Source organism: Eubalaena glacialis, chromosome 2 (assembly GCF_028564815.1).
Source record: "Eubalaena glacialis isolate mEubGla1 chromosome 2, mEubGla1.1.hap2.+ XY, whole genome shotgun sequence".
NCBI classification, from domain to species: domain Eukaryota; kingdom Metazoa; phylum Chordata; class Mammalia; order Artiodactyla; family Balaenidae; genus Eubalaena; species Eubalaena glacialis.
The window spans coordinates 168,651,525-168,679,375 of NC_083717.1; the positions used below are offsets into that span (position 1 = coordinate 168,651,525).

General features: G+C 36.6%; 1 protein-coding gene across 17 annotated transcripts in view; it reads left to right on the plus strand.

Annotated features, from left to right (window-relative positions):
• The window catches only part of TTLL5 (tubulin tyrosine ligase like 5), a 304,948-nt gene that overhangs the window by 85,788 nt on the left and 191,309 nt on the right, over positions 1-27,851 (plus strand). For 13 of the 17 annotated variants that reach the window (XM_061181085.1, XM_061181098.1, XM_061181090.1 and 10 more), the window contains 5 exons: positions 9,654-9,716; positions 14,880-14,918; positions 21,486-21,643; positions 22,579-22,885; positions 27,320-27,440. In XM_061181085.1, the coding sequence (XP_061037068.1) occupies positions 9,654-9,716; positions 14,880-14,918; positions 21,486-21,643; positions 22,579-22,885; positions 27,320-27,440 (688 nt within the window). The remainder of the gene's footprint in view (positions 1-9,653; positions 9,717-14,879; positions 14,919-21,485; positions 21,644-22,578; positions 22,886-27,319; positions 27,441-27,851) is intronic. The other 4 variants (XM_061181088.1, XM_061181094.1, XM_061181093.1 and 1 more) reach the window with 1 other exon arrangement.

A 27,851-nucleotide genomic window follows, 5' to 3' on the forward strand; every position in this document is an offset into this window, starting at 1 on the left:
GATATTGTAAATGTTATTTTTAACAGCTTTATTGAGTTATAATTGACATACAATAAGTTGCATGTATTCAAAGTGTACAATTTGATAAATTTTCACATATGTATATATCCATGAAACTACCACCACAATCAACACAATGAACATATGCATCACTACCAAAAGTTTCTTTGTTCCCCTCTGTAATTCCTCTCTCCTGCCCCTCCTTTTCCGTTCCCTGACTATTCCTGTCCCCAGGCAGCTACTGATCTGCTTTCTGTCAGTAAAGAGGAATTTGCATTTCCTAGAATTTCATAAATAGAATTCTATTGGTTGTTCTCTTATTTGCTTTTCTTTTTTACCTGGCAAGATTATTTTTTGATTCATACATGTTATAGTATGTATCAATGGTTTAATTTCTTTTTATTGTCAAGTAGTATTCTATTATAGGCATATATCAGAACTTGTCTATCCTTTCATCTGTCAATTAGTATTTAGGTTGTTCCCAGTTTTCTGTTATTGTAAAGAAAGACTCTATGAACATCTATATAGAAATTTTTGTATGGAACATGTGCTTTCATTTCTCTTGGGAAAATACTTACTTGTGGAATGACTGGATCATATCATTGTATATGTGTAAGTTTTTAAGAAACTGCCATATGGTTTACCATTTTACATTCCTATCATAAATGTATGAGAGTTCCAGTTCCTCCACATCCTCACCAACAGTTGGTATAGTCAGTTTAATTTTAGCTCCTCTAGGAGATGTGTAGTGATATCTCATTATGGTTTAATTTGCATTTTCCTAATGATTAATGATGTTGAGCATGTCTTCATGTGCTTGTTTGCTGTTCGGTGATCAAATATTTTGCCCATTTTTTAAATGAGGTTATTTGTTTTCTTATAATTGAGTTGTGAGAGTTCTTTATATTTTCTGGATATAATTCTTTTATCAGATGTGGGCTTTGCAAAGATTTTGTCCCCCAATATGTTACTTGTGTTTTCATCCTTTAAACAGTGTCTTTTGAAGAGCAGAAATTTTTAATTTTGATTAAGTCCAATTTGTCCTTTTTTTCTTTTAATTACTGTGCTTTAGTATCTAAGAAATCTTTGCCTATCCCAAGTTTTCTTCTATTTTTTTAATAGAAATGTTAGTTTTAAGTTTTACATTTAAGTCTGATCCATTTTGAATTAATTTTTGTATATGGTATAAGATATAGATCACAGTTCTTTTTTTTTCCAGATGGATATCCAGTAGTTTTAGCACCATTTTTTGAAGAGACTACCCTCTCTCCATTGAGTTGTCTTTCACTTTTGTGGAAAACTGTGTGGGTCTATTTCTTTATTTTTTATTCTTTCCCATTGATCTTTTTGTTTTTGTGCCAATACAGTGCCACACTGTCTTGATTACTGTAGCTTTATAAAAAATCTTGTTCTCACTTTGTTCTTTTTCCAGGTTGTTTTGGCTATTCTAGGTCATTTGCCTTTCCTTTTGGATTTTAGAATTAGTTTGTCAGTTTCTACAAAAAAGCCTGCTTGGGATTTTCATTGGGATTGTATTGACTCTCTAGATCAGTTTGAAGAGAATTGACATCTTAACAATATTGAGTCTTCCAACTCATGAACAAGGTATATCTGTCCATTTATTCAGGTCATCTTTAATTTCTCTCAGCAGTGTTTTGTAGTGTTCCATGTACAGGTCTTTTACATTTTTTTGTCAGATTTCTTCCTAAGTATTTAATATGTTTTGATGCTATTGTAAATGATTTTGTTTTGTTAATTTCAGTTTCTGATTGTTTGTTGCTAGTACATAGAAGTACAAATGATTTTTCCATATTGATCATGTTCCTGTAATCTTGCTAAACTCACTTATCAGTTATTGAAAGTTTTTGGAGATTCCATTGGATCTTCTACCTAGTTGAAAATGTTGTCTGTGAATAAAGACAGTTTTCCTTCTTTGTTTCCAATCTGGATGTGTTTTATTTCTTTACTCTTGCGTGATTACACTGGCAAGAACCTCCAGCACAGTGTTGAATAGGACCAGTGAGAGCAGACATCCCAGTCTGGTTCCTGTCTAGGGTAAGCAATTAGTCTTTTGTCATTAAGTATGACGTTAGTTTTAGGTTTTTCGTAGATGCCCTTTATCAGATTGAGGGAGTTCCCTTTTATTTCTCTTTTGCTAAGAGTTTTTATCAGAAATGGATGTTGGATTTTGTCAGTTGCTTTTCTGCATCTCTCGACATAATCATATGGTTTTTCTTTTTTGGTTTGTTAATATAGTGAATTACATTGATTTTTGAACGTTAAACCCAACATTTCATTGCTGAAATAAACTCTGCTTGGTCATGATACAGTATCCTTTTTATATATTGTTGAATTTGATATGCTGAAATTGTATTTGGATTTTTACGTCTATGTTCGTAAGAGATGCTGATCTGTAGTTTTCTTATAATGTCTTTGGTTTTAGTACGAGGATAAGATATATAAGATATTTCAGTCTTTGGTTTCTGGCCTCAGAATGAGTTGGAAAGTGTTCTCACATCTTCAGTTTTCTGGAAGAATTTATGGAGAATTGGTATTATTTATTTCTTGAATGTTTGGTAAAATTCACTAGTGGAGCCATCTGGACCAGGAGTTCAGTTTCAATTTCTTTAAGAGATATAGGACTATTCAGGTTATCTATTTCTGCTTGAATGAGCTTTGGTAGTTGGTGTCTTTTAAGGCATCTGTCCGTTTCATATATGTTGTATTTATAAGCATAAAATTGTTCATAATATTCACTTATCCTTTTAATATCTATAGAATCTGCAGTGATGTTACTTTTCTCATTTCTGATATTGGTAATTTGTTTCTTCTCTCTTTTTGTCCTATTCAGTCTGGCTAGAGGTTTATCAATTTTATTGATCTTCTAAGACACCCAGTTTTTAGTTTCATTGTTTTTTTTCTATTTCTTGTACATTGACTTCCCCTCTAATATTTATTATTTCCTTTTTTTAACTTAATGTGGGCTTCATTTGCTCTATTTTTTTCCCCTAGTTTCTTTAGGTAGAAGCTGATGTCATTGATTTGAGACCTTTCTTCTTTTCTATATGTGTTTTAAGAGCTATAAATTTCCTGCTAAGTACTGTTTTTGCAGCTTCCCATACATTTTGATTGTTGTATTTTTGTTTTTATTCTGTCTTTGGCCTGTGGGTTATTTATAAGTGTGTTATTTAGTTTTCAAATATTTGGGAGTTTTTCTAGAGGTTTTTCTTTCAGTGATTTCCAATTTACTTCTGTTGTACTGAGAACGTATTTCGTGTAAGTTGAATATTTTAAAATTTACTGAGACTTGTTTTATGGTTCAGAATTTGATTTATCCTGGTACAATGTAACATGTACATTGAAATATATATATTCTGCTGTTGTTGGCTGGTGTGTTCTATAAATGTCCATTAGGTCAAGGGATTCAACAGTTTTGTTCAGATCTTCTCTATTTTTAGTAATTTTATAATTATCAAGAGTCTGGTGTTGAAATCTCCCATTATAGTTGTCACCTTGTCAGTTTCTCCTTTTGGTTCTGTCAGTTTTGCTTTTTATGGATTTTGGAACTCTGTTATTAGGTACATCTGCATTAGATTTGTTATGTCTTCTTCATAAATTGACTTCTTTATTGCTATGAAATGTCCCTGTTTATCCTGGATAATGTTCTTTGTCCAGAAGTCTATTTATCTGCTATAATATACCCACTCTAGCTTCCTTTTTTTTTTTTTTTTAAGTTTAAGGTGTATAGTATAATGATTTGACTTACATCATGAAATGATTATCACAATAAGTTTAGTGAACATCCATCAGCTCATAGAGATACAAAGTTAAATAAATAGAAAAAAGCTAAAAGAAAAACTAAAGAACTCTTAACAACTTTCATATATAACATATAGAAATATTACTTCTATTTATCATGTTGTACATTACATCCCTGGTACTTATTTATAACTGGAAGCTTGTACCTTTTGACTGCCTTCATCCAGTTCCTTCTCCCCTCACCCCTATCCACTCCAGCTTTCTTATGGCTAGTGTTTGCATGCTGTATCTTTTTTCATTGTTTTACTTTTAATCTATCTTGTGTCTTTATAGTTAAAGTAGATTTCTGTCAAAAAAGGAGGTCCTGCCATCTGTGGCAACATGGATGAACCTGCAGGGATAATGCTAAGTGCAATAAACCAGACAGAGAAAAACAAATATTGTATGATTTCACTCATATGTGGAATCTTTTTTTAAAAAATGAAAGTAGAACTCATAGAAACAAAGAGTAGAATGGTGGTTGCCACGGGCTGGGTCAGGGGAAATGGGAGCTCTGGGTCACAGGGTACAAACTTTCAGTTTTAAGATGAATAAATTATGGGGATTTAATGTACAGCATGGTGCTATGGTTGGGTTTAGATATGCCAAATGACTATTTGTTTTCCATTTGTCTGATGTGTTCTTTGTTCCCTTTATATTTTCCCCTGCCGTCTTTGGATTAACTCATTTCTCTTGCCTCTTTAGTTTGCTTTTTTTAAAGTGTGGTTGCTCTAGGGTGACAATATGCATCTTTTACTTACCACAGTGCACCTTAAAGTAATGTTATACTATTTCAGGTATAATTTAGAAATTTTACAACCAGTATAATTCGATTTCCCCCTCCTGTCCTTTGGGCTATTATTGTCCTACATTTTATTTCTATATAAGTTATAAATCCCATAGTACATTGGTTATTTTTGCTTTGAACAGCTTAAGGAAATTTAAATATGAGGAAAAGTCTCATAATTACACATTCACTACTATTTCCTCTGCTCTTCCTTCTTTTGTGTTGATCAGTTTTTTATCTGGCATCATTTTCTTCCATCTGGAAAACTTCTTTTAGGATTTATTGTGGTACAATCAATTCTCTCAACTGTTGCTTGTCTGAAAAAGTCTCTCATATCGATACTTTCAATTTTTGAAAGATTTTTTTCAGTGGTTGTAGAGTTCTGGGTTGGCACTTTTCTCCCAACACTTTAAAAGTGTTTTGTTATCTTTTGACTTGCATTTTCCTGATGAGAAGTGTGCAGTAATTCTTACCTTTGTTCTTCTGTGCATAATGTGTCTCTTTTTCTCCGCCTGCTTTTTTTTTTTTTAACATCTTTATTGGAGTACAATTGCTTTACATTGTTGTGTTAGTTTCTGCTGTATAACAAAGTGAATCAGCTATACGTATACATATATCCCCATTTCCCCTCCCTCTTGCGTCTCCCTCCCAACCTCCCTATCCCACCCCTCTAGGTGGTCACAAAGCACCGATCTGATCTCCCTGTGCTATGCAGCTGCTTCCCACTAGCTAGCTATTTTACATTTGGTAGTATATATATGTCAGTGCCACTCTCTCACTTCTTCCCAGCTTATCCTTCCTTCTCCCCGTGTCCTCAGGTCCATTCTCTACGTCTGCATCTTTATTCCTGTCCTGCCCCTAGGTTCTTCAGAACCACTTTTTTTTTTTTTTTTTTTTTTTTTAGATTCCATATATATGTGTTAGTATACAGTATTTGTTCTTCTCTTTCTGACTTACTTCACTCTGTATGGCAGACTCTAGGTCCATCCAGCTCACTACGAATAACTCAATTTCGTTTCTTTTTATGTCTCAGCCTGCTTTTAAGATTATTTCTTTATGACTGATTTTCAATAGTGTGACTATGATGTATGCCTTGGTATCACTTTCTTCTTGTTTCTTCTACTTGGGATTTGTTGAGCTTCTTGGTCTGTGGGCTTATAGTTTTCATCAAATTTGGAAAACTTTTGGCCATTATTTCTTCAAATGTTTTTTTTCCATTTCCCTCCTCTCCTTTTGGTACTCTGGTTACATGTTAAATTGGTTGATGTTGTACTATAAGTCTGGCTCTGTTCATTTTTTTATACTCTTTTTCTTTCTTCATTTTGGATGGTTTTCTGTTTCTCTGTGTTTGTCAGTTTAGTCATCTTTTTGTCTGCAGTGTTAAATCTTCTATTAATTCTATCCAATTAAATGTTCATTTCAGATATTTTACTTTTCATCTTTACAACTCCCATCTATTTCTCTTTATATCCTCTTTTTCTCTTTTTTTACAGTTATTTTCATGATTTCCTTTAGATTCTTGTGCATATATTATGTTTATAGTATCTGTTTTAAAATCTTGTTGTTCTCTCTGTCATTTCTGAGTCTGTTTCTATTGACTGATTTTCCTCTTGTTAATGAGTTATATTTTTCCTGTTTCTTCACATGTACAGTGATTTTTTAAAATTAGATGTTTTAATTGGACATTGTAAATGTTGTATTGTTGTGTTTGGATTTTATTGCTTCTTTAAAGCCCGTTAAAAGTTTTTTTTGTGGCCATACACTTAAGTTACTTGTAGATCAGCTTAATCTTTTTCAGCCTCATTTAAAAGCGTTTTTATGGTTTGTTTAGAATAGCTTTTTGTTTAGGTGTAGGATAGTTCTACTGCTGAAGACTCTTTTGGGGTGTCTGTTAAATGACCCCCATATTCAATGAGATCTCTCCATTCTGGCTGGTGGGAACTCAATCAATTGGCAGCCCTGTGTGAACTCTGGAATGTATTCAGCTTACACTTTCTCCTTAATGTTCTTTATCCTGACAGTTGCTCCTTGCACAGCCTTGTGGACTTTCACCCTATGCCTGAGTAGATCTGTATTCATCCAAAGACTCAAAGGGTCCCTTGTGATGACTTTTTTGATTTCTTCTTATACATAGCTTCTTCCTCTCCAGGACATAGCTTTGAAAATTTTAGCGCTTCCTAGAACTTTGATCTCTGTCTTCTCAACACAGAGACTCTTGGGTTCTACTTGAATTCCTTCTCTTTCTGCACTGTCTGGAATTGCATCTAGGTGGGAAGGTGGAGCAATCAGAGGGCTCCCTTTATTTATTTCCCCCTTTCAGTTATCACAGTCCTGCACTGCCAGTTGTTTCATGTCTGGAAACAGTTGTTTCATATATTTTGTGTACTTTTCTAGCTGTTTATGGTGAAAGGGCAGGTCCTATAGCAGTTATCATCTCATATGTAGAAACAGAATTCTGTTGATAAGTTTGTATTGCTTTTGAACTTTTTCTAAAAAACAATGGCACACTCTATGTATTCTTCCTTTTTCATTCAATATTATATTATTAAGGTTCACTTTGTTACATGTAGCTAGAATTCATTCTTTTTCAGTGCTTTACTTTATTCTTCTGTGTGTTTATACTGCTGTTAAATTTCCCATTCTCTTGTTGATGGTATTCGACTTCTTTCTGGTCTTTTGCTGTTAAAGACTGCTGTGCTCTAAATATGCTTATATGTGTCTCCTAGGTATATATCTAGGGATGGAATATATCTAGGGCCATAAGATACGTGAATGTTCAACTTTAAAAGATAATGCTAAAAAAAAAAAAGGTAATGCTAAATTGTTTTCCAAAGTGACTATATAAATTTATACTCCTGTTAGCAGTGCCTAGGAGATCCCGTTGATCAGTATCTTCTCTAACATGTGGTACTGTCAACTTCTTAATTTTTGTCAAAATACTGAGTGTAAAATGGTATCTTATTTTGGTCTTGATTTGCATTTCTCTGATTACTAGTAAGACTGTACTTCATTATGGGGAACACATTTTTCTTCCTCTGGTGACTGGCTTCTGGTTGGGACATTAGTGGTTCTAGGTAGAGTCAAAACTTAGAGGAATAAAAGAAAGAACTAGTTCTTGTCTGTTTTGTTTTGAAAACCCAGCTGTTCATAGAGAAATCTTTTTATCTTGCAAAATATTCTATCCATGTAGTTTAGTTACACCTTATAAAGACCCAGGAATTCAGCAAAAAGATATTGCTTGCCTTTTCAAAATTAGACATTTATCTTTTGATACGTTTTTGAAGAGGTTGAATATTTGCAGTTACTAGACAACATATCTTTTAATTAATGAAAGTGGAATCCTCTACTCTTAAGTTTTCAAGAGGCAGGACCCTAATTTGAGTACCTTTTTCTAAGGAACCAATCACAGATAATGTTGGGGTCTCTTAGGGAGTCCAGTAATGATACCTTCCTTTACTGGTTTGGTTTTGAACCAGTTGAGAAGACAAAGACTAAGATAGATGCAGGCCAAAATAATCACTTTCCATACTCCACATTGATAAAGTCTAGGTTGGGAGACTTGATTATATCTATCTGCAAGTTAATGCACTTTCTGTTGACCCTCAGAATTGGACAGATTTACATACCCATTTTTAGGCAAGGTTAGACTGAGCTGTGCATCAGGAACACCTGACCCTGTAGGAGCACCAGAGGATATGTGCTTCCTAAGGAGAGATTATCTCCCCAGAGAAAGAAGGGAGAAGCTTGTTGAATTTTTTCTAAATTACCAACCTGGTAAATCACTCCACCTCTCCTGGGACCTTTGAGAAAAGTGGAAGACAGCACCAAGACTTTTAAACTAATTGAGTTATTTTCATGTAGTGTGGGAAAGATGTATTTATCTGCTAACAAATATGCCTTTTAATTAATATATATTTATTGAATATCAACAAGTAACTAGCACTATGCTTGGTGCTTTGGAGTAACAAATATTAGATGGGATCCTGGTCCTTTGAGAATTGATTATGGAGAAATTACTTATACATGTAATAAAAATAGCTCATATTTGTATAGCTCTTTGTAATTATGATGTACTTTATACACATCATTGTTATTCCCATTTTAATGAAAAGGAAAATAAGGCTCAGTAAAGTAATGTGACTTATCCATGATCACACAGTGGGACTTGATTCAGGTATTTGAACTCCAGATCCTGCTTTTCCCCGCTGCATCATGCTGCTTTCTGAGAAGAGAAATTTTACTCTATGAGACAGCGTTTGACAGGTCCCTTAGGCATATGGTGAAGGCGGAGGTAGAAGGCAAGGACAAGGGCACCTCTGTAGACTTGGAGCAGTCATATCAGGGAAGGCTTCATGCAGCACAGTGGACTTGAGCTGCTTCTTGAAGGGTAGATTATGGATAAGTAGAGAGGGTGCGAGGAGAAGGTGTCCAGACAGAGGCAAAAGGACCAGTGGGAGGTGTGGTGTGAGAGGGTTATAAGGAGACTTGCCTGACTGTACTTCAGGACCCATGTTGAGGAACTGTGTGGAGAAAGGGTGAATGAATTGATGGTATAGGTGACCCAACCTTTGAAATCTTGTAAGAGAAAGTATATGCCTCCTGCAGTTGGCATCAAGGAGCCATTGAAAGCTTTTGAGAAATAAGATGATTGAAACAATCTGTCAACATTTTCATGCCCTTTATGCATCTCCCATTCCCAGCTTCATTTGACCTCTTTTCTAGCTATAAGTGATTTTTTGGTGGTGGTTTTATTTTTGTCTTTCAGTTTTATTTTCTGAATTTAGTATATCAGCTTTTATTAGTCCAAGAAATCCTGACTTTTCTTTCTTTTTATTTTCTAATTTAAGTCCTCTTTATTCTTTTCATTTTATTGTATTTTCTGCTATTCTAGTATTTAATAATATTATTTGAGCAACTATCTCCTCCTTTGTCACTTTAGAGACTATATATTTTTAGAAACAGTATATAAATAACCTGTCACTTTTGTGCTTGATTCATGTTTTTATTTCTGTATTTTCCCCTTCAACTAAGCTTTAAGAAATAACCAGTTCCTCTCTTTGTCTTTCAGGTCCTACCTTGAACACAAGACCTCCATGAACTATATGCTGGCAACACGTCTCTTCCAGGACAGGTGAAGATATGCTAATCTTATAAATTTAGTAGGACTAGGTCACAAAATTAAGAGAAAGTACATGCAAAAGAAGAAAAGAGGCCTTATAAAAAGTCTTCAGTAATATCTGATAGAAAGAGCCTTACAGAAAACACAATATAAAACCTCATTTTTTCAGAATTCGTTAACTGAGCACTTTGTAATATTTCCAGATGCTACAAAATTAAACCGTAGAGATCTTTAAGCAATCTTAACACATACCCTAAAACTTGTCCTTCTTAAAGGAAGGACTTTACTCAGTGCCTTTTTACTTTCAGACACAATTTTAACAGACATGATTATCTGTTTTTCTAGACTAGACGAGATTAGAAGGATCAGATTAGAAAAGGTGGAGGGGTGGTAATTCACAAAATAAATACAGTGAGAGTTGTAAGACATGACAACTGATAACCTCAATACAAGGGAAAATAGGGGAGAAATGATGGAAAGCAGACACTGGAATTCAAATAGCACAGCAGTCAGGGACTGCTTAGTCCCACATACTTTTGTTGCCCCTGAGACATAACTGCATTACAGTACAGTTCAGTAATTGACTAACAAGGAACCTTAGTTATTTAAAGAAATCTGCATTATTTTCAAGGTATGTGTGCTTTTCTTGTGAGTTTCTTAAAAATAGATACCCAGATTCCAGCCATTTCTTGTAATTTCATTATCCACTATCAGGAACTATATGGGATTTCCAGTTTCTCTCTGTAAATTTGTGGTTATTACCATTGAGTAATTGCACTGTGTAGCTTCTAACGAAAGAGATCTTGAGATTTACTTGGAAAACGTAGAAGCTCAATTCTTTATATATAAGCTGGTCCCAGTACCCCACCCCCTACCTCCCCCCTGGAAAATTTTACAAGGCTTCTTTATCCTTACTTTTCAGACATTATACCGAGGTGTGTTCTGGCGTGTTACTTTTCATTATTTTGCTTTTGCGGTGGATGAATCCTTTCAGTCTGAAGATTTAAGTCTATTAACTGTGGGAAATATTCCCCTTATCCTGTCTTTCCTCTCCTTGTGGAACTTCTGTTAGATGAAATTTGGATCTTTTGCTCTGTCCTCTGTATTTCTTTACTTTTTTCTCATACTTTTGATCTCATTGTCTCTTAGCTTTAAATTCTTGGAGATTTCTTGAACTTTGTCTTCTAAAATTCTAAATTGATCTTCAGCCTTAAACCTATTTTGTTACTCAGTACCAGCATAGGAGAGGGTTGTTTGATCTACTTTTTTTATTTTGGCAAGTATGATTTTAACATCCAAGAACTATTTTTGCTTTCTGACTAGTTTTCATAGTTTATGGATGTAATATTAAATTTGTTCTGGTACCAATTCCAATGTGGAGGAGGTAGGGTGTTTCCCCTACAGCACCAAGCAGTTGTACCCTTCTGTTGTCCGAGAATTCAGTTCAATTCTGATACTGTCTACCTGGAGATTAGCATCAGATTCCACAGTTTAAGGGTTCAGCCCTGCAAGATTCCACCCCCATAACTTCAGATGCTCGTCACAGGCCCAGGTTGTTACCTTTACTTCTACCTACTGGCTGTCTATCAGAGCTTCACACGACCCCTTCCTTGGGTGCTATTAATTTGCTAGAGCGGCTCACAGAACTCAGAAAAACATTTAACTCATTAGATCACCAGTTTATTATAAAAGGATATAACTCATGAACAACCAGATGGAAAAGACGCACAGGGCAAGGTATGGGGAAAGGGTACGGAGCTTCATGCCGTCTCCAGGTACGCCATTCTCCCCACATCACCAACCCGGAAGCTCTCTGAACCCCATACTCCTGGGTTTTTATGGAGGCCCCCTTACATAAGCACGATTGATTAAATCATCAACCATTGGTAATTGAACTCTATCTCTAGCCCCTCTCCCCTCCCAGGAGCTCAGGGGGATGGGACTGAAAGTTTCAACCCTCTCCTCACAGGGTTGGTTCCTCTGGTGACCAGCCCACATCCTTAGCTGATCCAAGGGCTTTCTAAAAGTTACCTCATTAGCATGACAAAAGACTCCTCTACCACTCATCACTTAAACATTTCAAGGGTTTTAGGAGCTTTGTGCCAGAAACAGGGATGAAGACCAAATATATGTTTCTCACTATAAATCACAGTATTAAAAATATCTTTTTACATCTCTCTGACTATCATAATTACTTTATTTAAAGTTCCTTTCTATTTTTTGCACTATGTTTAATTCTTCTGGATTACTTCTATTTGTTCATCTCATTCTTTCTAGTTTATGCTATTATATTTCCTGAAATATCTGGTGATTTCTGATTGTCCAGTCATATTTATAAGTAATGGACTGTTTGCTTAGGATTGGTAGTTTGCATGAGTTTCCTCAAAGGTTGTGTCAGTCTGTTTCTGAACTGACATGGACTCTATGCTTGAGGCTAGATCTTTCCGCAGTTGAGCTTCCCATGAGGTAGAAGGAAGGTGGAACAGGCATTCTGGGAACCACCACCAAAATTAGGAAGCATTCTTTTAGGGGGGAGCATAGCAATTAAAAAATTTGAGATGTAATGATATATGTGCTTCTTTATTAACACATTCAATGATGTGTTAATAGCAGTGGGTCTAATAACCACCATAATTTTAAAAGTGTGATAAGTGTTGGCACAATTTGGGCCCCTGGAACAACTCTAAAGTAATATGAAAAAAATGTGTTATTTCTTTTGGTAGCAAAACCGCACTTATATAAAGACACAGACGTGGAGAATGGACTTGAGGACCTGGGGAGGGGGAAGGGTAAGCTGGGACAAAGTGAGAGTGACATGGACTTATATATACTACCAAATGTAAAATAGATAGCTAGTAGGAAGCAGCCACACAGCACAGGGAGATCAGCTCAGTGCTTTGTGAACACCTAGAGGGGAGGGATAGGGAGGGTGGGAGGGAGACGCAAGAGGGAGGAGATGTGGGGATATATGTATATGTATAGCTGATTCACTTTGTTATAAAGCAGAAACTAACACACCATTGTAAAGCAATTATACGCCAATAAAGATGTTAAAAAGAAAATCGCACTTATACTACTGTGGATGGTCCCCTACATGTATATGATGCTAAATTTCAGATAGAGGATTAATTTTTTTTCCCATCCAAGTTGGTGCCCTCCCTGACTTCTCTCTTAAGGCTGCAGTAACAACTCCTGCTTATAAAGCATTCTAAAAACTTTGATTCAAAAAACATGAATTTCCCTGTTTAGCAAAGAAAGGCCCTCCTGATTTACTCTTGCCTATCTTTTTAGCCTTATCTCCACTTTTCAATACCAACCCATGGCCAATCAGACCATATCTACTGCTCTTTCATGCCTCCTTATCCTCACATTCCCTTGGAATTCCCATACATTCCCTTGGAGTGGCCTTCAGTTTATCCTGAATTCTTATTCTAGCTATGTCCTTCATCTTCTTACCTAGACTAGAAGGAAGTTCTCCCCGCCCTTCTTATCCCTCCATCTGATTTAGATTCCCATATTGTACATATTGTATTATAACTGTCTGTTTACTAACTACTCTGTCTACTTTCAAGTTGGCTTTTAAGAGTAGGTACTTTGTTATGTTCATCTTTGTCAGTATGAAGAACCTACCACGTGGTAGGCACACACACAAAAACATGCCTTAAAAAAATGAAATTGTGTTTGTTGCAAGCCCTAACATCTTCCATTAAATCTGTTCTCTTCAACCTGAATTGATGTGTTCTCTCTTGCAAATCCGTTGTGTTACTGTCAGAACTACTTTCAAGCTAATTCTCTAATCATTTCATTTCATAATTGGTTCATTTTGTCTGCCTTCCCTGCCCTCCCCCACTCATCCCCCACTTACCCACCCTGCCCTGGCAAACAGTGTCATACATACTGTCTCACAGCATGACAGTAATTTTAACCCTGGCTGCATGTTAGTAACACCATATTTGTGCCCTAGCCCTTCCCAGACTGAAGTCTTGTACTTACTAAAAGCTGCTCAGGTGATTGTAATGTGAAGCCATGATTGCGAATTACTGGTGCAAACCATTATCTGATAAAAAAGTTAAAATAATAAAATTTAAAATAATTTCTGATAATAAGTTGACAGTATTAGGACGCTGGCACAGATAGAAGACATGGGAAGGAAAAGATAAAACGTTTCGGTGGAGACAAATTCTTCACTTGATTTTTCTATAGATAGAAGATCTTGGTATTGATTGCATCCATCTCCTTTTTAAAAAACCAATATCATAGCTTACATGTTGTATGATTCCATTTATATAACAATTTTGAAAGGATAAAATTTTAGAAAGGAGAACAGATTAAAGGAAGCCAGAGGTTAGGTTATAAAAGGGCAACATAGGGGGTCCTTATGGTGATAGGATTGTTCAGTATCTTGTCTGTGGATACATGAACCTACACAGTGATAAAATTGTACAGAACTAAATATACACATTCACAAATGAGTACAAGTAAAACTGGGGAAATTTTTTTAAAAAAAGAGAGCGTCAAGTGAAAGGAAGTTGAATGAAAAACAAAAACCAGTTTAAACCTGAATGGTACTTACTTCCTGTGGTTAGACCCCAACTCTAGTTTAGAGACAATGAAGAACATCTCTTTTTTAAAGAGATTTTTTTAATTATGGAAAATCTATTTCTCATGAGCATCTTTTTTGAACCCCATGAGAATTGAGATTGACTTCTTTCCCTAATACAGTTCAGTGCAAGTAGAAAGAACACTGGGGTCTGAGAGCAGAGTTATAGGTTCAACGTTAAACCCTTTAAAGCTCTGACATTGGGCATGTCACAAAATGGTCTTATCCTGCTCCTTTTTATAAACGGGGCTCAACTGTTGTTGTGAAGAATAAATGTGATTAGATTTGTGGCGAGATACACAAATGCAAGTAATTGTTAGAATTTTCCTCTAGAATTCATTTGTCCTCTTCCTTTTGTTTTTTATTGATCCTCCCTAAAGGTTATGGTACTCTGTTCTTTTCTGAGCATGTTCTCAGTTCATCTGTCTGCTTCTACCTCAAGATGCCTTCCCTGGCATAATTCTGTGTTGAATTTCTGTAGTACAAATCTCAGGAGTGTGTGTGTGTGTGTGTGTGAACTCAGGAGAGGATATCTGTGTAGTGCTCTAACCCACTTGTCCTTTCTAATTCTGTAGGGGAAACCCAAGAAGAAGCTTATTGACAGGAAGAACACGGTAACTGATTTTTGAAAGTTGAGAAGTTCTGTCCATGTGCATAATATGTGACCATGCACAGGCTAAGCATGATACTTTATATAACCATTTCAGTTTGACTCACCTTAAATAGTAACATAAAAATGTTTTCTATTGAAGCACTATTCCGTGGCAACTTTTTACAAACTACGTTTGGGATTTATAATTTTATAACTACAATATGTCATTTCAGTGATAATAATAGTATTCTTGTTTGGCTATGTGAGAGAGCCCAAAGTATTAATGAGATTTCAAGACCTGTCTCATGCTAAATTCAAAGAAAAGGTTATGTTTTGACCTTGGCATACCTGGGGCATACAGCTTTGCACCTTATGGGACTGAGCAGAGTTGCTTCCAGTTTGCCTTGGAACTAAAAGTGTGCAAAATACCTGTGGCTCTTAATTTTGGCAGAGGAGAGAAAGGTCTTAGAAGAACGGCTGGGATGGCCTTGCCCAACCGAAGACTGCAACCAGAACAAAAACTCTTAACCCTAATTACACATCTTCTGGTTTGAGAGATTATGTACATCCCCCTTGTGCTATTTCTCTTTACAAAGCAAAATGGCAATAAGAAAGAAACCTATAGCTAGCTTTTTGTTTTACATTTAAAAATTAAGATAAATTTGGTTTTCTCTTCCAAATCTTTTGAAGCATAAATCTAATTCTTCTTTAAAGAAGGAAAATATGATTGCCATTTAATGTAGGGAAAACTGAGAGAAATCAAGTTTTGTAGCTTGTTTCCAAATGAAAGTCATGCTTAGTTTATAGATTTTCTCCCGTTGCTAGTCAAGGAATATACTTCCTAGAGTATACTACTATCAATTTGGAAATTAGAAAAAAATACTTAAACAACAAGAATATTTAAAGATCAGTGGGTTTTGTCCTTTCTTCAGGACAATTTATATTGCCATCAGTATGGGTTTTCTGGTGGTATAGAGGTATAAGCAAATAAAAGGTGACATATAACAAACCTTATGCTGAAGCATGAAACAAGTCTTAATACGTTTGAAAGGATTAAAATCATACAGAGTATGTTCTTTGACTACAATGATATTAGAAATCAATAACAAATATTTGGGAATTAAACAACACACTTCTAAATAATACATGGGTCAAGGAAGAAATCATAAGGAAAATTCAAAACATTTTGAACTGAACGATAATAAAAATATAACATTAAAATGTGTGGGATGCAACTAAAGTACTGTTTGGTGGTGTGTGTAATGGGTGTGACATAGCTTTAAATGCTTGTATTAGAAAACAGAGGACTAAATCACTGATCTAATGTTCCATTTTATGAAACTAGAAAAAGAAGAGTAACCGAAAGTAAGTTGAAGAAAGGAAATAATAAAGGGCAGATGAATTAAATAAAAGACCAGCAATAAAGAAAATTAATAAAATCCAAAATTGTTCATTGATAAGATAGCAGAATTGATAAACTCTTAGGTAGACTGATCTAGAAAAAAGAGAAAACACTAATTACCAATACTGAGTAGGAAAGAGGGGATGGATATCACTATAGATCCTACAGACATAAAAAGGATATTAAGGGAATATTATTAACAACCTTATTTCACTACCTTGGCAACCTAAATGAAATGTCTGAATTCCTTGTGGGGAGGAAACTCTTAGTAAAACTGACACAAGCTGAAATAGAAATTTTGAATAGCCCTATACTAAATCAGAATATTGAATTTGTAATCAAAAACTTTCCTACAAAGCAAACTCCAGGTAGTTTCACTGGTGAATTGTATCAACATTTGAGGAAGAATATACACCAGTCTTACACAAACTCTTTCAAAAACATAGGCAAGGATACTTCCCAATTCATTTTATGATACCAGAAAAGTATGACATGAAAACCTGACAAAGACATTTAAAAAAATTATAGGCTAATATCTACATGAAGATAGATACAGAATTTCTTAAAAGAATATTAGCAAATAGAATCCATCAGTATATGAAAAGGATAATACAGATGACTAAAGTGAGATTTTCCCCAGTAATGCAAGGTTGATTTAACATTTGAAAATTAGTCAATATAATTCACCATATTAAATAAAGGGGAAAAAACCAGATCATCATTTTATTGCTAAAAAAAAGAAAAACCCATGTGTGTTAAATTGATGAAATTCACCACACGTTTATGAGAAAAACTCTTACACATCAGGCATAGAAGAGAAATTCTTCAGTCTGATAAAGGCCTTCTATGAAAAACCTGCTTCTAACGTCATACTGACATAATGAAGGTTACCCTATGATTAGTAATAAGGCAAGATGTCTGCTTTCACCACTTGTATTCCCTTTATACTAGAGGTCCTAAGCAGTACAGTAAAGCAAGGGGAAGAAAAAGAAATAAAAGGCATAGAGATTAGAAAGGAAGAGGTTAAATATCTTTACTCTTAGATGACATGATCAGGTTAGTAGAAAGTTCTAAGGCATACACAGAATAACTACAAGAACATTCAAGTGCACTTAGCAAGGTCTTGGGATACAAGGTCAATATACTCAAATCTGTTGTTTTTTTAGTATACTAACAGTAAATGGAAAATGAAATTTAAAATTCCATTTATAATAGCTTTTGAAAATATGAAATTCTTAGGGGTAAATTTAACAAAATATGCTCAATACCTATATATTAAAAGCTCCTAAATATTACTTAAAGAGATTAAAGAGGGCTTCCCTGGTGGCACAGTGGTTAAGAATCCGCCTGCCAATACAGGGGACACAGGTTCGAGCCCTGGTCCAGGAAGATCCCACATGCCGCGGAGCAACTAAGCCCATGCGCCACAGCTACTGAGCCCGCGCTCTAGAGCCCGCACGCCACAACTACTGAAGCCCGTGCACCTAGAACTCGTGCTCTGCAACAAGAGAAGCCACTGCAATGAGAAGCCTGTGCACCGCAACGAAGAGTAGCCCCTGCTCGCTGCAACTAGAGAAAGCCAGCGCATAGCAATGAAGACCCAACGCAGCCAAAAGTAAATAAATAAATTAAGAGATTAAAGAAGATCTAAATAAGTGCAGAGATATGTCATGTTCATGGATTAGAAGACTTAATATTGTAAGTATTCATTCTCCCCAAATTGATCTAAAGAATATTCTAGTAGATTTTTTTTGTAGAAATCGATCAGTTTTTTTTCAATGTATGTGAAAATGCAAAGAGCTTAGAATATCCAAAGTAATCTTGAAAAAGACCTAGAGTACCAGACTTAAAGAAATATTATAATGCTATAGTAATCAAAACTGTTGCAAATTGATCAATGGAACAGAATAAAGAGCCCAGAAATAGGCCTGTATGACTTTAAACAAAAGGCCTAAAGTAATCCAATGGGGAAAGGAAACTTTTTAATAAATGGGGCTGGAACTGAATATTGTATTTTAAAAAGTGAACTTCAACCTCTGTCTCCCACAAAAATTAGAGGTGATTCATAGACATAAACATAAAAGCTATTACTCTAAAACTTTGTAAGGAGAATATCTTTGTGACTTTGGGCTTGGCAAAAGTTTTTAGACATGACACAAAGTAATCAACAAAAAAGAAAAAATGATAAGTTAGATTTCCTCAAAATTAAAAATTTTTGTTATAAAGACACTATTAAGAAAATTACTAGACAAGCCATAGACTGAGTGAAGATATTCATCAAACATATCTGTCAAAGGACTTGTATATAGAAAATATAACAAACTCCTACAACTAAATAATTATAAGACAATCAACCCAGTTACAAATGGGTAAAATGCTTGGACATTTTAAAAGGAAGATATGTGAATAACCAATATACTAATGAAAATGTGCTTTACAGCCTTTGTTATAAGAGAATTGCAAATTAAAATCATGAGATACCACTAAACATCCAGCAGAATGGCTAAAATTGTATTAAATCATTACATTGTACACTTTAAATATCTTATAATTTTATTTGTCAATTATACCTCAATAAAACTGGAAAAAAATCAAATAGTGAGGATGTGAAGCTCATGGAACTCTGATAAATTGTCACTGGCAGCATAAACTGGTACAGGCACTTTAGAAAGAGTCTGGCAGTTTGTTAGCCTAGAAAATTCCACTCTGAGATCTTTACTCAGAAGAAATGAAAAGCATAACCACAAAATGACTTGTACAAAAATGTTCCTAGCAGCTTCATTCATAATATTCCAAAACTAGAAGCAACTTCGGTGTCCAACAATAGGGGAATAGGTGAACTGTGGATTATTCATACACTGGACTCATCCTCAGCAAAAAAAAGATCCATACTGATATACACAACATGGATCAATCTCAAAAACATGCTGAATGGAAGGAGACAACACAAAAGAGTTCATACTGTACTAGTCCATCTTTATGAAGTTCTAGGACAGCAAACCTAACATGTGATGCAAAAATTCAGAATGGTTTCCTTTGGGAGTATGAGGGAGGGATTTACTGGGAAGGGGCATGAGAACTTTCTGAGGGGATAGTAATGTTAGAGTTTGGGTTACATAGCTCTAGGTCTCATCAAATGGACATATGGACATTTAATATTTGGATGTTTCACTGTGTGTCGTTTTTAGCTCCCCCCCCCCGCCAAAAAAAAGAAAAGAGAAAAAACTTTCAAAGCCCTATAAAATATTGAACTCTAGATCCTAATGATTTTAGTGTTAAAGTGTTTAGGAGTGAAGTGCACTGATGTCTTCGTGCAACTTTGAAATGCTTTAAAAATTAGGTGGATTGATTGATGGATAGAAGAAGAGAAGATTGCATATATATGTGATGAAACAAATATAGTAAGATATTCATTGTAGAAACTGGCCAGTGGGTATATGGATGTTCACTGTATAATTCTTTAAACCTTTCTATTTGTTTAAATATTTCATAGTAAAAGTGTAGAAAAATAAAGTAGACATAGATAAAAGGTATTACAACTTATGGGGAATTCAATTGTTTATTAATTCAAAAGTATTTGTGGTATCAGGTGTGTGCTGAGCAGTCTCATAAGCATCACTGATCCAGTGAGAAACAAGACAGGCGTGGGCCTTGCCCTTATAGAACTATAATTCTGTTTCTTTCCCCAGCATTCCCTACCTCCATTCCTTGTGATAGTTGTGGTTTATATGTCTGTTCAGGGTTTCTTAGAAGCTCATAGTTGTTATTTTAAAATATCAGATTTGTTTTATTTTCTTTATTATTTAATTGGCCAAAAATCTATTTTCATAACTGTGTGTGTGTGTGAGGGGGTAATGTTCAGTTGTTGAGACTATGATAAACTGGGGTTGAACTATTTTTAAAGTTTATTAATTTGCACCCCTTTTCTGCATCAGGTTCTGTATCAGGACCCTCCCAGTTCTTGGTTCAATTTCCCGCTCTAGAGGGGAGGCCTTCAAAATACTTACTATCCAGTCCATCCACCCAGAAATCTCTAAAAGTCCTAAATAGACCAAAAGACACAGCCTTTCCATCATACTCAGGGACTCAAAACTCCCAGAGGAATGAGGATGAATTTCCACCTCAAAGGGAATACGCTTTGAATTGTGAAGAGTTCACAAGAGAGAGAGTTCAGAGCCAACCAGTTAGATCTTGAGTTCTGGGTATACAGAGTTGGCTGCCTGCTTTCCGACACTAACATGGATACGTCTTTTCTGACCTAGTGGCCAAGAGCCCTGTCTCTCTTTGGTGACCTGGTTATCTCTGCCTGTGCTGTACTTTGCCCGGTCCTTGTGTGGATTGGGGCTGATTCCTGTCACTTAACCTAATTTATGATTTATTTTATCTAATGCCTAATGTACCTGTAGCCACTCCCTCTCCTCATCCCATTTGCCATCCATGATCTGATTGAATTTGGTGTTGTCCTGCATCTGCTGCCTTCCCTTGTCTGTGCCTCTGACCCTAACTCCTGACCTGTACTCAATACCTGGAGAGTCCCTGCCACCTCTCCCCAACTCCTCCTGTAACTAAGTACGCTCTAAGAGAGAAGTTCCTCCTGTTGGAGCGCTTGAGACTTGGTGCGTCTCAAGGTCTTGGTGACTTTTCACGAAGATGCTTTCCCTGTGAGTCTCATTCAGCTCTGTGCTGCCATATTCACAGATTATCAGCCATTCCTCTCCTCGTCTCAACCTGTGCTAAATCTGTATTTATTAAATATTATATACATCAAAGGAATATTTGTGTAATTCTGAGTAAGTTATAATGAATAAATAAAATAATAAGTACACCTCTAGCCATCACCAGCTTAAGAATTAAAGTGTTACCAGTATCTCTAGTCATTCTTAAGGCATAGTTGGGCAGCACTTTATGATCTCTGTACTGAATAGTCAGCCAGTATTATTGAATACTTAAAAATACTTAAACATTGTCTTCAGATATATTTTTGTTCAGAACATTTAACAAATTCAGATAGCCCATTAGTGAAATTCTAATGTAGATTCCAGTGTTCCCATTTATCTGTCAAACATTTTAGAATTCACTAGAGTAACCATGCCTGGCCTGACATCATTACAGAGTTCTGTCAAACTTAGCCTTGGAATAAAGGAGAGAACTTTCTGAAAGCTCTAGCTACCATGTTTTTTCCCATAGAATGGCAGTTGATGGAGCACCGGAATTGAAGGTAGAGAATATGAATTCAAGGGCCAAGCTGCATGCTGCTCTTTATGAGAGGAAGCTCCTGTCTCTGGAGGTGCGAAAACGTCGACGACGGAGTGGCAGATTGAGGGCAATGCGGCCAAAATACCCAGGTACCGACTGGTGAACTTTCACCAAGCTCTATGATCTGTGTCCTGTCAGACCGATTTAATCAGCTTCTTAATTAACACTTGATGAATCAGAACTTTCTGATCACATATGCTTACTTTTTTTGATATAGTCTTTTTCCTCGGAAACTTGTTTCAAAAGGATAATAAGTTTTTAAACCTTCCATTCTGTGATATTTGTATTGAGGAATATCCGAAGTCCACACATTTTGGCCTTTGCTCTTACTCTTACAGCATCATTTAACTACCTGATACTTAGCTTAAGTTTAATGGAACCCTGAGCGTCATTGTTTGGGTTTTTCATGATTAGGTATGAAGTCCAGTTCGTCCTTTGACATTGCTGAATTGTGTAAGTATTTTAAACATGAACAGAAAAAGGGGAATTTCTTTCTCTCCTAGAATCTCCCTTGTTACAGATCTGTTTGTCACTGACTAATTGACTTCCTTTTTCTCCCTCCTTCTCTCATTTGTTGAGTGCCTGTATCAAGCACATTAGTCACTGGGGTTTCATTGGTGAATAAAAAAGCTATGGTCCTTGTCCTCATAGACCTTCCAAGGCAGTGAAGGAGAAGGATAATGGATAAACATATGATAGAAAGGTATTCCCCTGCTTGTTGTACCCCCGTGAAAGATGCCCTTCTGAAAACCTCTAACACGCCGTAGAGATTACTCTACTAAAAGGGTTTTTGCCTTAAGTTGTGAGAGAACCATTGGTATTATGATGAGAAACATCAACTCTAATGAAGATGATTAATAGGTTTTTAGAATATATAAGAGGGACATGTGTATGTTGTTAATTTTGTGCATTATTTGTGGTCTGATTTAGAAATGGGTTTTTACTGAAAAGATAAAAGGAAGGTATTGGGAGAGAGGAAAATTTAATCCTTTTTTCAGCAACATTAGTGATTCTTCGCATTTAGTGATCACCCAACCAGCTGAAATGAATGTTAAAACTGAGACAGAGAGCGAAGAGGAGGAAGCAGTTGCCTTAGACAGTGAAGATGAAGAACAGGAAGCTTCCCAGGAGGAGTCTGCAGGGTCCCTTGGAGAAAATCAAGCCAAACACACACCCTCACTGACCGTTATGGTAGAAAATTCACCCAAAGAAAACGCCATGAAAGTTCCTGAATGGAATAACAAAGGTGAACAGTGCTGCAAAACTGAGACTCAGGAGCCAGAGCCTAAATTTAACCTGATGCAGATTCTGCAAGATAATGGCAATCTTAGGTATGTACCTTTCCTAATTATAATAGCAAAACTGAAAACAGCTAATATGTACTGTGTACCAGGGTATTGTGCTTGTGGCTTTATAGCCATTTTTCGTTTCTTATGCACAGGAATCCTGTGAATTAATGACTGTAATTTGATATTATTACTATCAAGGAAACTGAGCCTTAGAGAAGTTGCTTGTCCAAGTCTAAAACTATGATACAAACCCAGGTCTCATTGGCTCAACAAATATTTGTTGGGTTTCAGCGTTAGTGACTAAAGAGCACAAGGTGACTGAGACAGGGCGCTCAAGCAGTTCATGGCTTAGAGTGGGGACACTTAAAGAGCGGGGGCTGTGACCCCAGTATGGACAAAGGGCTCTTAGGACACAGGAAAAGGAGTGATTGGTCTTGCTTGGGAGGGCTAGAGAGACATTAGGGAGGAGGCAATATTTGAACCAGGCCTTCCCCGATAGGTAGGCTTTCCGGATTTGGGAGGTGACAGCTAAGTATGGGAGTGCTAGTAGAGGGAATAAAGGCACAGAGGGGTGATAGTACAGTCATCATTCAGTTCCTCGACAAATATTTATTGAGCACTTGATCTATACCAGGAATTGTGCTGGGCTGTATAGTGTTGCGGTGGAGACCAAAACAGTCGTGGAGCCCACAGTCTAGTGGGGAAGACTGACAGTAAACAAAGAAACAAGGTAATTTCAGGCAGTAAGAAGTGCTGTGTAGACAATAAAATAGGGTGTAGTATTAGAGTGTAATTGGACAGAAAGTTTCTGTAGCTTCTGGTGCTTTGGGCATGGAGAGGTAAGCTTTAAGGTGAGTCCTAAATGATCAGAAGGAGTAAGTCATGTGAATATCAGGGAGCAGAATACTCCAGGCAGAACGGCAAGTATAAAGAACCTGAAATTGGAATGAGCTTGGCAAGTTTGAGAAATACAGATTAGTGGTGTGACGTTACATGGAGAAAAGGGTGCAATAAGAAGTGAGACTAAAAAATTGGATGTCATTTGATCATAAAGTGCCATAGAGGAGCCTGGACTTTATTTCCTAGATGGATAATTTCTAAGCAGATGTGTGATATGGTCAGATCTTGATTTAGAAAGCAAATTCCGGTTGCATTGTGGGATAGTGATTGATAAGAGGGGAACTAAGGGTAGAGAGCTGAGTTAGGGGCTGTTAAAGTAGTCCAGAGCCAGGAAGATGAAGGTCCTGATCAGAGCAATGGCTATAGGAATGAAGAGAATAGGATGGAGTTAATGAAATTTGCAAGTTAAAATTGGTAGGGCTTGGTCCCTGTAGATGTAAGAATTCCAAAGAGACTGAATTTTCCAAGTTTGGTAACTTGGTGCTGCCATCAGTCAATATAAGGAGCACAGGAGTTGGTTTCATGATAGAAATAATGTGTTTTATTTGGGACACTGTGAGGTGGAAGTGCTCTGGGATGAAGATGATCAGTAGATAGGTGAAAATACAGCTTTGAAAGTCAGAGTTGAACAGGACTGTACAACTTCAGAGTAGATGAGCTTGTCATTTCAGTTTAGTTCAGCAAGCATAGACAGGAGAAAAGGAAGAGAACTGAGGCCTGGGGAAAACCAGTGTTTAATAGTAAAGAGACCAAGAAGTAGCAGTTAGAGAGGTAGCTATAAAACTGGGAGGAGACAGTATAGAAAAGCTACAAGATGAGAGTTTCAAGCTATAGAGTGCCTCCAGCAGCCCAAGTTAGGATGGGGCCTGAAAAGAGTCTCCTGCATTTATGACCTGGGGGTGGACTTAGTGGGTACAAGAGAAATTGTGAGTTGAGCAAATAAGAAAGCAAGTGTGAACTAACTTTTTCAGAGAGTTTGACAATGAATGAAAGACAGATGAGAACTCATCAGAGAGAGAGAGCAAGCTAAGAGAAAAAAGATTTCTTAAGATAGGGATTCTGGAGCTTATTTAGAGACTAGGGGAAGGATTTGATGGTAAAAGAATTAGAGATACAGAAATGGATATATTGTCCTAAAGGAAGGTAGGAAGAGGACAGTGGAGGGGTGTCTCTTCCTATAATGAATGCAGTAGTTAGAGGTTAAAGAGGCAGGAAGTGTAGGTATATAAGCATGACGGCCTTTAGTTTCTAAGCTAGAGGTCAGTTCTTATACCGCAAGGATGGAGGCTGATATTGGCGTTTAGGGGGTTGGAGGGTAGAGTTAAGGTTTGGAACGGTGCGTGGAGAATGAGAGTAGTTGCTTTAGTGGAGAGCAGAGAGGGCTCTGTCAGAAGACTTGGCTCTGGCTTTTCAGTGCTTGCCAACTGACGGTGTGACCACAGGCAAGTCAGAGAGCTTCTCTAGGCCTCAGTTTTCTTTTCTGTTAGGCCAGGGTATGGGGTTAGACATAGGTTTTTCAAACTGTGCTCTCTAGAGAGGAAGGAGGAGTCCACTGAATTGAAATGGAACATTTGAAAACCACTGGACTATATTCTAATGTCCCTTCCAGCAATAACATTCTACTTAGATGTTGTAGAAATAAATTAGTTATTCATAAATCTTAAGGATCTTACTTTTAATGAGTAAACTCTTGTAATTGCAGGGTGTGTTAATGTAATAAATCAGTGGTTTTCAAACTGTGTTCCCTGGAGCTGCCCATAATTCTGTGGGGCATCTCAGTGGCTACTGAGGGATCTGGGGGTGGTCCATGGCAAGGATTCAAGACTCCAGGCCCCAGCCCACTAGTTGTATATTTTTGTATACTGAGGATCTCTATAGGATTTTATTTTTTAAAAATAGATTTCTTTGGTGTAAATTATTCTATTATTTTGGTTTGTCAGTTACAGATTACTAGCTGACCAATGTGTCCAATACCGTAGGGACAACCTTAGGATTAACATCCCACAGATCCCTTTAGTAAGGTTTTTAGAGATGGAAAACTCAGTTCTTGTTCGTTTGATTTACAACAGTGATTTGCAACAAAAGGTTGATTGAAATCTCAACTTCCAAGCAGTAATTCCCTTATCCAAAAGACCTTCATATTTTAATATTAGGGAAATAGTCAATAAAATTGGGTATTTTGCTACATTTGGAGGTGTCTGAAACATGCCATTTTTAGCTCACTTTATTGCAAGTGAATTTGTTGACCAAAATGGAGAGTCTTTTTTCATTTATTTTGACTTGAAAATAATTAGCTTATGGGAATGGTTGAGGGGAAAGTGTATATGGTCTCCAGAACAAGGATTTTAAGTGTTCTTCTTGATGAAAAACATTTGAAAATATAAATTTCAAAATCATATTGTGCTCCCATAAACTATTCCTATTAATAACAAAGATGTAGCCTTATATTTCATACTCTGAAGAGCTTGAAAAGCAAATCTACTCCCCAACCTGACTCCTCTCCCTTCCAGCACACACATAGAAGCTAGATGTAGACCCTCCTAGGATTTCCAGTTTACTCTGGATAAGTCCTTCGTCCTAACCTTGGGGGAACAGTGAGTAGAAAGCATTCAGTGATTGCATGTGTGAGGATTGTAAACAAAGTTTGTGTTGGGCCCTAATCTTCGCTGATGTAATTTTGGCTAGCATGTCAGAAGGCCAAGCAGCTGAAGTAACTACAGTCTCTCCTGAAAGAAAACAGATCTGCTGCAGTTAGCAGCTGAAGTGAAAGTCATCAGTGTTTCTCTGGTACTTCTGTCTTCTAAATGATAACTTGATCAGATTTCCTTGTTTCCAACCTAGACCACCAAGCAGAAGTCAGCTGGGTTCTTCAGTGATGTTGCTGAGGTGCTTTTTACTATATGTGTGGAGTTCTTTTTCCCCCTGAACATCTGGGCTCGTCCTAGCCGGTCAGTGCATCTATGCCAAACTCTGTTGGACCTCACTCATTTGTTCTGGGCTCCAGCCACTCCCGTTTTGTAGTTGAGAAAAGCCTGACCTTAAATTTGGTCTAAAAGTTCCTTTGTAGTATTTATCTGTTTCCTGCTTTGGAGGCTTTTGCACACCAGAAATTAGTTGCTATAGCAAAAGCCATACTTTTGTACTAACTGATAAGTATGTTTTTAAGGGCCTCCAAGGCAGAAAAACCTTTCTGTATCAATACAAAGGTTCTTGTGAAAATTCAGTACTTTTCCTGTCCATTTCCCCAAGAAAGTTGTTTAAAAGTTCAGAATATAAGGTATAGGAGTAGAAAACATGATTCTCTATTCTTGCTTGATTTCCCCCGCACCCCACCCCATGCCATGGTAATAATGAGAAAATAAGTAGGATTCTCCATCTCTGATTCTTTAAATAGAAAAAAAGAAATCTCATGTACTGGGTAGAAGGAATCTTTACTCAGTGACTGTATGATGGGCTTCATTTTTCTTAGCCATCCTAATAGAAGGATCCTCAAAGGCCACTTTGAGAGAGGCAAGCACACATTTGGTAGGTGCACCATTCTGTCTCATAACAGTATGTTGTTTTGGATTTCTGTAGCAAAGTGCAGGCCCGAATAGCATTCTCTGCCTATCTCCAGCATGTTCAAATCCGACTGATGAAAGACAGTGGAGGTCAAACGTTCAGTGCCAGTTGGGCTGCCAAAGAGGATGAACAGATGGTGAGGCTCTTCTTGTTGGAACCTTTTTACTTTCCCTTACTCTCCCTCCCTCCCTCCCTTCCTTCCTCCCTCCCTCCCTCCCTCCCTCCCTCCCTCCCTCCCTCCCTTCCTTCCTTCCTTTCTTCCTTCCTTCCTTCTTTTCTTTTTTTTCCTATACTAAGTTAAAGAACAGTATACTTGTGGTGAAAGAATTATTCCACAGTATAGCTTGCAGATTTCTCTTACTTTTCTGTGAAGTGAATCTTGGATCTGGAGCCATGTTCATCACAGTATGTGTTGAGGGCATTAATTTACTTCATTCTGAAAATGGAAATTGATTGCTCATTAGATGTCAGGCCCGTGCAAAGCCCTAGAAAAGAATAACAATTTGCAGAGTCCTTTCTCAAGCAGCTTCACATTTTATTAATTCTT